Here is a 10,277-nt window from a genome sequence, read left to right as displayed (position 1 = left end):
CTCAAAAGGTCATCTTGCATGCTGTCTCGGTGCCATGATACGGCCTAAACCTGGACTAGAATACATCAAAGGCATTGGACTCCTCCAGGAGCAAGCTGATTGGCCACTGCTGTCTTCACCAGCATGTTCATAAAAGGAACATTGGCGACAGGGTCTATAGTGTATGTCATCTGCAGCCAAGTTGGGCTTTTCATAGACGTTAGATGCGATTTTAGCAGCTAATAAATTAGCTTCCATCAGGTCACATCTCCAAAAACTCTCTAGCCTCCTATTTTGCTTCCTCACGCATAGCTGCCAGTTATACTAGGCAGCTGGGCGTGTTCAGCAATGAAAGAGGTGTTTAGGTGTGATCGCATCAGCTACCCTGGTAGCAGCGGTATACCAACCGTCCACCAGAGCAACAGGGGTGCCAATCAGCTCAGCTGGTAATCCTCGCATTGCATCTTGGAAACCAACAAGATCCAATAGCCTGCAGGGGTGGACCATTTTCATGCTAAGTAGTGATAATACTAGAGAATATTGTCCCTTTAAGGAAAATTATGACATAATAGACATCATCTCTGCTGAATCACTGTACATCTGATGTAATCCAGGTAGCAAGACTGCATCAGCAAGATGGATATAATAGTAACCAAGTTGGTACCATGCTTCTGTGGGTGGAGTACGTTTTCTCATTTGTGCATTTTTAGATGGGAATGAAGCCTAGGATTTTGACAGAAGCTCCTTCTACATATCAAGCATTTCTATGGCTTCTACCCTAGGTGAGTTCTATGATGTAAACTCAGGCTAGCGCCATGACTGAAGTTCTGTCCACATTCCGTACATTGTCAACCCTCAATTTACGAACTTAATCTGTTCCGGAAGGATGTTCGTAAGTTGAAAAGTTCGTAACTCGAATCAGCATTTCCCATAGGAATGCATTGAAAAACAATCCGTTCCAGCTATTTTTGCTTCTTAGGTTGAGGGGCGGTTTTTAAGTCAAAGCATTAGTTCCCATAGGAACTCATGCAAAGCTGGTTGATCCATTCCAACCACTAGAGGCAGAAACTTTTTTCTAAACTTAAGATGGTGGAGATTAAAAAAAGGCAGGACACCACGGAGGGAACAAATGAACACTATTTAAAAAAGAACACTTTAAAAATCAAACACCTTTTACACCAAAACAGGCACCTTTTCAACCAAGCACCTTTTAAATCAAAACAAGCAGCTTTTAAAGCAACCAAGCACGGTTTTACCCAAGCAGGTTTTAACTCAAACCGAGCTCCCTTTTACCCAAGCAAAGCACCTTTTAAACTAAATTTTACATTTAAAAATGACAATACCAGGCAGTCCCTGGTCTCTCTTCCCACTCTCTAACCGCTTGGATGAGCGAGGAAGCAGACAAGCAGCCTCTTCGCTAATTGGAAGTTCAAATTTCCCGCTTTCCCTGCCTTGCCTGCACTTTTTTTTCTGTTCTTAACTCGAATCCAAGTTCGCAAGTCCATATTTTCCTATCAGAGTTCATAAGTCAAAATGTTCATAACAGTCGAGGGTTGACTGTATACAGTTTATCTTGTGTGATATTTTCCATGTGAACATAGGTTACTGCTGTGACTGAAGCTCCTTCTACATTCCAACTATTTCTAGGGTTTTCCCCATGTGTGAGATCTTTGATGTTCACAAAGGTTACTGTGGTCACTGAAGCTCTTTCTGCATTCCAAGCATTTATAGGATTTCTCCCCTGTGGGAGATCTTTGATGTCTGTGAAGGATACTATGGTCACTTAACTTCTTGTCACATGCCATACATTCATGAGGTTTCTCCCCTGTGTGAGTTTTATGATGTGAATGTAGACTACTGGTTTGACTGAAGCTCTTTCCACATTCCTTGCATTTATAGGGCTTCTCACCTGTGTGAGCTCTTTGATGGGAACTAAGGCTACTACTCGAGCTGAAGCTTTTTGCACATTCCATGCATTTATAGGGTTTCTCCCCAGTGTGAGTTCTTTCATGTGATCGAAAGCTAGTTAAGTAACCAAAGCTCAATCCACATTCCATGCATTTATATGGCTTCTCCAGTGTGTGAATTCTTTGATGTATCTTAAGTGTACTGTTAACACTGAAGCTCTTTCCACATTCCATGCATTTGTAGGGTCTCTCCCCTGTGTGAGATCTTTGATGTTTACGAAGGCTACTGTGGTCACTGAAACTCTTTCCGCATTCTAAGCATTTATAGGGTTTCTCCCCTGTGTGAGATCTTTGATGTTTACGAAGGCTACTATGGTGACTGAACCTCTTGCCACATGACAAACATTCATGTGGCTTCTGTCCTGTGTGAATTCTTTGATGTTTACTAAGGTTACCTCTCTGACTGAAGTTCTTTCCACATTCCATGCATTTATAGGGTTTCTCACCTGTGTGAGCTCTTTGATGGGAACTCAGGTATCTGCTCTGACTAAAGCTCTTTCCACATTTCATGCATTTATAAGGCTTCTCCAGTGTGTGAATTGTTTGATGTCTCCTGAGTGAACTGGTGACACTGAAGCTCTTTCCACATTCTATGCATATATATGGCTTCTCCAGTGTGTGAATTGTTTGATGTCTCCTGAATGAACTGGTGACACTGAAGCTCTTTCCACATTCCATGCATTTATATGGTTTCTCCCCAGTGTGAATTCTTTCATGTCTACGAAGGCTACTGTGGTCACTGAAGCTCTTTCCGCATTCCAAACATTTATGTGGTTTCTCCCCTGTGTGAATTCTTTGATGTGAGTATAGGTGAGTACTCTGACTAAAGCTCTTTCCACATTCCATGCATTTATGTGGTTTCTCCCCAGTGTGAGTTCGTTGATGTGCCTTAAGGGTACCACTCTGACTAAAGTTTTTTCCACATTTCATGCATTCATATGGTTTCTCCCCTGTATGTGTTCTTTTATGTGAGCTTAGGTGACTACTCTGACTAAAGCTCTTTCCACATTCCATGCATTTATGTGGTTTCTCCCCAGTGTGTGTTCTTTTATGTACACTAAAGTTACCACTCTGACTGAAGCTCTTTCCACATTCCATGCATTCATATGGTTTCTCCTCTGTATGAATTTTTTGATGACTGTTGAAGTGAGTGCTTCGGCTAAAGCTCTTTCCACATTCCATGCATTTATACTCTTTCTCCCCTCTCAAGGGTGTTTTCCATGGAATACAATTATTATACATGGTGCTGCTCTGTTACTTGATTTTGTTTCTCCTCTGAGTGGACTCTTCCAGTTCTACTGTAACCCAAGGTACACATCAATGCTTATCAGTCCATTGAACATATTCTCCTTACTTTTTCCTCTTGGTATTTTTCAAATGATGAGAAGTGCAGAAACATCAACAGAAGAAGCTGAAGATTTTTAACAGTGTAATTTTTTTCTTTTCCTGCTTCACTGTTGGGTGTTTTTTCCCCTGAAAGAACTATTAGCTCCATAGACATCCAATTGTCCTGTTTGTTACCTGATGGAGAAAAAAAGAGAGATGAAGGAGTACTGCAACATAGAAGGGACAACAGAAGGAAATTCTGCTGATGTATTTTCTTGGTCTTTGACTGACATGAGGGAGGGAAAAACACAAAAGGAGCACCAAGGCCAGCAGAAGAAAAGGGAAATTATCCTTATGGCTTAATTCCAATTTATCTGCAGAGTCCAATGAAAAGCAGCATCCAGAACATTTGGTTTGTGGAAATCATAACATTTCTTCTTTTTCTTTTCTCAGTGAAACATAAGGGGCAGAAAACCTTTCAGAATCACTTTACTTTTCAGAAGCAGGCTGACATAGCTAGGAAAGCAAAAAATTAGCAGGGTAAACTCTCAAGCCTTCCCATTATGCTTGAAAGAGAAAAATGAATAGGTGATCCATGTTAGCACTATTCGTGTGGTTAGGAAAACCAACGTATGAGAAATGTTCAAAAGGTATCTGAATTGTCAAACCTTTTGGATCCTCTGTTTACTTGAATTACAAATATTTTATTTATTTATTTATTTTATTTTATTTATATTTATTTAATTGGTGACATATTTTAAAATTGAAAATAATATTCTATGAGCCGGTGAGAAAGTCTCCTTTATTGGGAAAAACGGAAGAAAGAGACCAAACAAAATAAAGGGTAAGTTTTGCTCGGGAAGCTAATAAATAGAGAAACAAGACCATGTCAAGATTCCTCCAACACCAATTATGGGAAGAACCAGGTGCCTCTCCAGGTTCGCAGTGATCCGGGCTGTTAAATATGGGAATCCAACCTGAGCTGGATCTTTCACCAATAAAGCAATGTATGGGTGCTGAGGTTACTTCTATTCGCGTGGTGGGCGATTTGATGTTACTGTTGCTAATTTGGTTGAGCCAGAGGAGACTGCAATGAACAGAATGGAATCCGAAAAGTGAAGTTTTGAACCTGTCCTTTATTAAAGGGGGAAATACGCTGCTATGAGATGAAAAGAACTAATTGTTAACTGTCTTGATTGAGCCTATGTCTGATGTTGTGTGGGGAAAGGACAGAGAATGATTCCCCGAACCTCATGGTAGCTAACAACCTGATTTGGTTGTTATATTAGACAAGGATTTGAAAAGTGATAAGGCTGCCTTTAAGTCCCCTATTCTCATCGCTAAAGAAGCTCATATTGTTCCGTCTTTCCTCCTATGGTTTGGTTTCCAGCTCCTGATCCTCTTTCTTGGCCTCTTCCGAAATATCCACTTTGACTGCCTCCTCCTTCAAGAAGGGACATGGTGGTGCTGCGGTTAAACCACAGAAGCCTTTGTGCTGCAAGGTCAGAAGGCCAGCAGTAGTAAAATTGAATCCACGGAACAGAGTGAGCTCCCGTCACTTGTCCCAGCTCTTGCCAACCTAGCGTTTGAAAGCATGTTAAAAATGCAAGTAGATCAAATAGGTACCACCTTGGTGAGAAGGTACTGGCGTTCATGTCTAGTCGCACTGGCGACGTGACCACGGAAACTGTCTTTGGAAAAACGCTGGCTCTATGGCTTGGAAACTGGGATGAGCCCTAGAGTTGGACACGACTGGACTAAATGTCAAGGGGAACCTTTACCTTGCCTTCTTCAAGGGCTCTGTCTAAGAGAGGACACAGTACTCTAGAAGAGAGGCCTCAACAGTGCAGAAAAGAGGGAGCCTAGTACTTCATAGGGCTTAAGATAGGATACTTTTATTCTCCAGCCTAAAGCAGCTTTGGTCTTTCTTTCAATAGCATGACACAGTGAGCTCATCTTCAGCTTGTGAGCTGAAACCTTTCCAGACTCCTACTTCCATGAAGTGCTACTGAGGTAGGACTGAGCCCTCTCATACCCCGTTTCTTATCTCCTCCCAGTCTGACAAAGAGTTAAGAACTTCAATAGTACAATGTTCTACCCAACTGTGGATCCACCTGGTAGTTGCTGTTCAGCCCATGTTTAGCTGAATTCATCTTTTAGTTAGTGTTCAATCATTTATGCAGACATAAATAAATAAAAAAGGAGAGCCAGGGATCAAAGGGGGGGAAGGAACACAAAGTATTGACTGCATAATCATACAAAGGTTTTTTTGTTTTTATATATGTTCATTTTTCCCCCAGACCCCCTCAAGAGCTCTTTTCAGAGTGGCAATGGAGTGCCAATGTGGACAGGACCAAGACTCAGGAGACCCGGATTCAAATCTCTGCCTCCTCGGAAAAAAACCACCTCTCCTGAAGCTGGTTAGTCAGTCTGTTGGGGAGCCCCCTGTCCTGCTGTGGCTTTGGCCCAGAGGTTCCCCCATTGAACACCTTTCTCATTGGAAGCTAAATAGAGATCCCAGCCAACCTAAAGCCCTTTCCTACCCCCCCTAAATGATCATCCACCACCCTCAGACAGATCTCTCCCCTCCCCATCTTTCAACTGCCCAGTGGATTCCCCGGGATCTTCTTTGGCCATTTCCCTTTCTCATCCCTCCCCCCCCCCCCGGGGCCTGTTTCATTTCCCTGCATTTGGAGCCAAGGCGACGCATGCCCACCCACACTTCCTCCTCCTTCCCCTGCTTCCCTCCACTCTTTCTCCTCCTCTCCCCATTGCCCCCACTTCCTCCTCCCCTCTCCTTGCCCCCCACTCTTCTTCCTCCTCCTCCTCTCCTTGTTCCCTCCCTTTTCTTTCTTCTCCTCCCCCTTGCTCCCCTCCTCCTCCTCCTCCCCACCTTCCTCCTCTCCCCTTACGGCACACTCTTCCTCCTCCTTTCCCCCTTGGCCGCCCTCTTCCTCCCCCCTCCTCTTCCTCCCTCCCACCAGGCTTGCTTTCCTGCCCGATGGGGGGAAAAAGGAGAGCCTTCTTACCCCCACCCACAAGGTGTCTCCTGACTTTGGTTTTCGAAGTAAAGCAAGGGTGGGGGCAGGGCAGAGAGAGTGCCTTCCTCTCGCCTCCCACCACCACCGCCATTTTCACACACCCCAGTCCATGCAGGATTCGCAGGACCGACGCGCGCGCGCGCGGGGGGGGTAATCTCCGCAGGAAAGAGCACGATTATCCCCCCCCGCCCGGTTTCCACCCGCGGGGGACCTGCTACCTTGCACGGAGGAGGCATGCTGCGGGCGGGGGGAGGCACTCCATGGTCTCCAAGGGTAGGGTCCTGGCACCCCTCCCTTCTGAATCTCCCCAAGGAGGAATCCCCCCCCAAAAGCAGTTTCCCTGGGCGTCCCTGCCAAACGAGGAGACCCCCACCCACCCTTCTGCCCCCCCTCCTCAGCCCGACCCCCCCCTTCCTCCCGTGTCCGACCTCCTTCCAGCTCCAGAGACGAGCAGGCGGAGCAGGAACCTCTAGCCAAGCGCGCTCTCTCCCGCCACAGGCGACCATAGAGTGGGCAGGAAGGAGCAGCCGCTTCCGGTCCCCCTTCGCCCGAGAGGAGGGGGGAAGGAGGACCGAGGGAGGGAAGGAGCCAAGCACCCGTCACTCAAGCCAGGCCCCACCTCCTCCGCTCCTGCAGTCTGAGGCCGGGCGAATACCATCGCCTGTGGTGGTGGTGGTTTCTTCAAAGGGGAGGCAAAGAGGAGGGGCTGCCGAGTCCTTTGCTATACAGGAGGGACCCCACCCCGTCACAATGGGCAAGGGAGATCCTCTCCGCGGATGCTCATAAACGTGGATGAGGGCGAACGCGAGTCCCAGCGGGGTCTCCGCCTCCCTCTTGCGGAGGGGTGAGGGGGCGCCGGTGTCGGGACAGGAGAGGCAGACAAGGGGGGAGGGGAGCGAGGCCCTGGACCGAGACCCCCCCCCTCCGCCCTCCCTTTTCAACTGGAGGCCCCGAGCACTTTCCCGCCTTCCCTTCACAGGCTGCAGCTGAAACAGGGAAACCCTGAGGAAAAAGGGTTGAAAATATTTTCCCTTCTGCAGGCCGGGACAGAAGAGGCAGAGGGTTCACACTCCCAATCCAGAATGGGGGAACTGGCAAGGCCAGAGAGCAATTCCTCGACTTAAAAAAGAAAAAGAAATATAAGGAAGCTCCATTCGGGTTTTCCTGGTGTTGCTTCACAGAGGATGCCCCCCCCCGTGGGTGGGGAGCAATAAAAAAAAGGGGGGGCTCCAATTAAGTGGATTTCCCTCACCCTTTCAAATTTTTTTGCCCTCCTCTCTCCTGATGCCTAGATGAGTAGCAGAAGCGAAACCTCCTCAACCATCCGAAAAGGACAGTCTCTCTCTCTCTGATTGCCTGCCTCAGCCCCCTCCCTCCCCTTTGCCTCAGCCCCCCCTTCTGCCCCCCTCCTGCTTATCTCTCTCAGTCCCTTCTTCTTCCTCCTCCTGCCAAGCCCCCCCTTTCCCACCCAGCCATAAAAGCCCCTTTTCTAATTTTGCAGAAGGTGGGGGGGGGATCTGGACTTTTGGGGGAACCCCCTCGTGTTTGGGGGGGGAAAGAGGGAAATTATATCAGCTACATCTTCCATGCACTCAATAAACTCACCATCACAATATGGTTTTGAATGTTTGGCTATCTTGTGTGCAACCACATAACTGGCTTTGACAATAGAATCTGATTGAATCGATACTTTTTTAAAAATAATTTTGTTGAGATGAGTTTTTTTTTCAGTTCAGCGATTTTGTTTTTACAACACATTCCTTTATACACAGCAAATTTCTCAGCATATCTTGTCATGTAATGCCTTTTGAAATTGTAGTCTTTAAAAACTTGCACTATTTCTTTGCAAATTAAGCAGACTGCTTTACTATTGTACTCAGCAAAATAGTATTCATCTGTCCACTTTTCTTGGAACACTCTTCCTTCATCTGTAATTTTTCTTTGTGTTTGTTTTCATTTTTTGACATTTCAGAAGCCATGCTGGAATGTTTAAAAAAAGGACTTTTAGAAAGCTTGGTTTAATAATCAATGTGATTACTGCATTGTGCAGCAACCACAAGATGACATGACTGTAAAATAAAACAGCCCCCCACATGTGGGTCCCTTGGCCAGGGGTTATTTTTAAAACCTGGATGACCCATCCTGGGTTATTTAAGATCCCTTATTAACTCACCACAGAGCTGGGCAAATTCAAGACCCCTCTCCACCGGGCTCTTATCTCCTGCGCTCCACTCTTATCTCTGCGCTGCTTCCTTCCTAGCCGGGCTGGAAAGTTAGCAGCACGAGAGGACTAGGCTGCAGAAGACAGAGCCCTGGCTTCCCAAGTAGAAACTCTGAAGTTTCTATTTACATTCAGCCTTTTGCCAGTCTTTCTCCCCGCTTGGCCGGAAAACCCAAAGCCTGGCAACTGGACAGACGAACCATTGGCTGACTTCGTCCCTCACTCTGGGCAGCAACGGCGTGAGCAGCTCGGCTACCTGCTTTCCCTCTCCCCATGCACTGAGTTGGCTGAGCTGCGGGGTGGATTTGGCATCCAACACACACTCCACAGGCGGGCGGGCAGCTCCTCCCTCTCCCCCTTCCCCTCACTGCATCTTTCCAGCTCAGGCTGATTGCCCTGCTGCACTACAGCTTTCTGGCTCCAGGAGTTGCTGCTGTCCCTGCCTCCTCTTTTTTGCATTCTAGCACAACGTTGTGGGAGGTGCAGGACCTTCACTGGGCCGCATTAGAAGTCAGCCTGGGCCGCGCATTGGACAAGCCAGATATAGGCAATTATAGGCCTGTCGCCAATGTTTCCTTCCTCAGTAAAGTGGTGAAGGTGGTAGCTGATCAGCTTCAGGCTCTTTTGGATGAAACCAATGCCCTGGATCTGTTCCAGTCGGGCTTAAGGCCGTGGCATGGCACAGAAACAGCACTGGTCGCACTATTGGATGATTTGCTAAGGGAGGCTGACAGGGGCAAAATGTCTTTTTGGTCCTCAATATCTCAACCACCTTTGATACAGCCAACCACGGCATCCTCCTGGGGAGGCTCTCGAAGTTGGGAATCAGTGGACAGGCATTAGCCGGGCTCCAATCCTTCTTGGAGGACCACCCTCTAAGTACAGCTTGGGAAGTGTTTCAGCCCTGTGGAGTCTCAATTATGGGGTTCTGCAGGGCTCAATTATCTCCCCAATGCTGTTTAATATCTATATGAGGCCACTGGGTGGGGTTATCAGGGGGTGTGGTACCTCATGTCATCAGTACACTGATGGTGGGTGGCCCCTCCATTGATGGTTTGGGAAACTCCCTCTTTTGGAGCGGTGACTCACCGTGAAAAGGTTTGCAGCTTGGGAGTACATCTGCATCAGGTGCTTACCATGGAAACCCAGGTGGCGTCAGTGGTCCACTCCGCTTATTTCCATCTGTGGCAGATTCCCCAGCTGCGTCCCTATCTTGATGGCGGGACCCTCACAACTCTGGTCCATGCACTCGTAATCTCAAGATTAGACCACTGTAATGTGCTGTACATTGGGCTACCATTGAGATTGATGCAGAAGCTTCAAATGGTGCAAAATGTGGCGGCCAGACTTCTTAGTAGGATGAGAAAATACCAGCTTATCTCTCCCACTCTGACTTCCTTGCATTTGTTGCCCATTCATTTCAAAGTGTTAATCTTGACATATAAAGCCCTAAATGGTTTAGGACCTTGATACCTAGCAGAACGCCTTCTCCCACCTAGATCTACTCAAGCGATTCACTACAGTCAGGAAAGACGGCTGAGGGGCCTAATGCCGAGGGAGACCCGGAAAGAAAGAACAAGAAACCAGGCCTTCTTGGCACTGGCCCCTCGACTTTGGAACAGCTTGCCGTCAGAGATTTGCCTGGCACCCTCGCTGGGTGTTTTTAAGAGTCAGTTAAAGACTTGGCTCTTTAGGCAGGCCTTCCCTCCTGTCAATACTTAACTTTTACTTCTTACCTTAGTT

At 47.0% G+C, this 10,277-nt stretch overlaps 1 protein-coding gene across 1 annotated transcript in view; it reads right to left on the bottom strand.

The window, feature by feature from the left end:
• Window positions 1-1,098: 1,098 nt before the first annotated feature.
• Window positions 1,099-10,277, bottom strand: part of LOC144587410 (uncharacterized) — a 32,769-nt gene continuing 23,590 nt past the window's right edge. Inside the window, 1 exon segment of the mRNA XM_078387999.1 lies at window positions 1,099-3,111. Coding sequence (XP_078244125.1) covers window positions 1,548-3,111 — 1,564 coding nt within the window. The 3' untranslated portion in view covers window positions 1,099-1,547.

Source organism: Pogona vitticeps, chromosome 2, assembly GCF_051106095.1.
Source record: "Pogona vitticeps strain Pit_001003342236 chromosome 2, PviZW2.1, whole genome shotgun sequence".
Lineage (NCBI taxonomy): Eukaryota > Metazoa > Chordata > Lepidosauria > Squamata > Agamidae > Pogona > Pogona vitticeps.
Note: the sequence above shows the minus strand (reverse complement) of the source record. Positions and strands in the feature narration are given on the sequence as shown.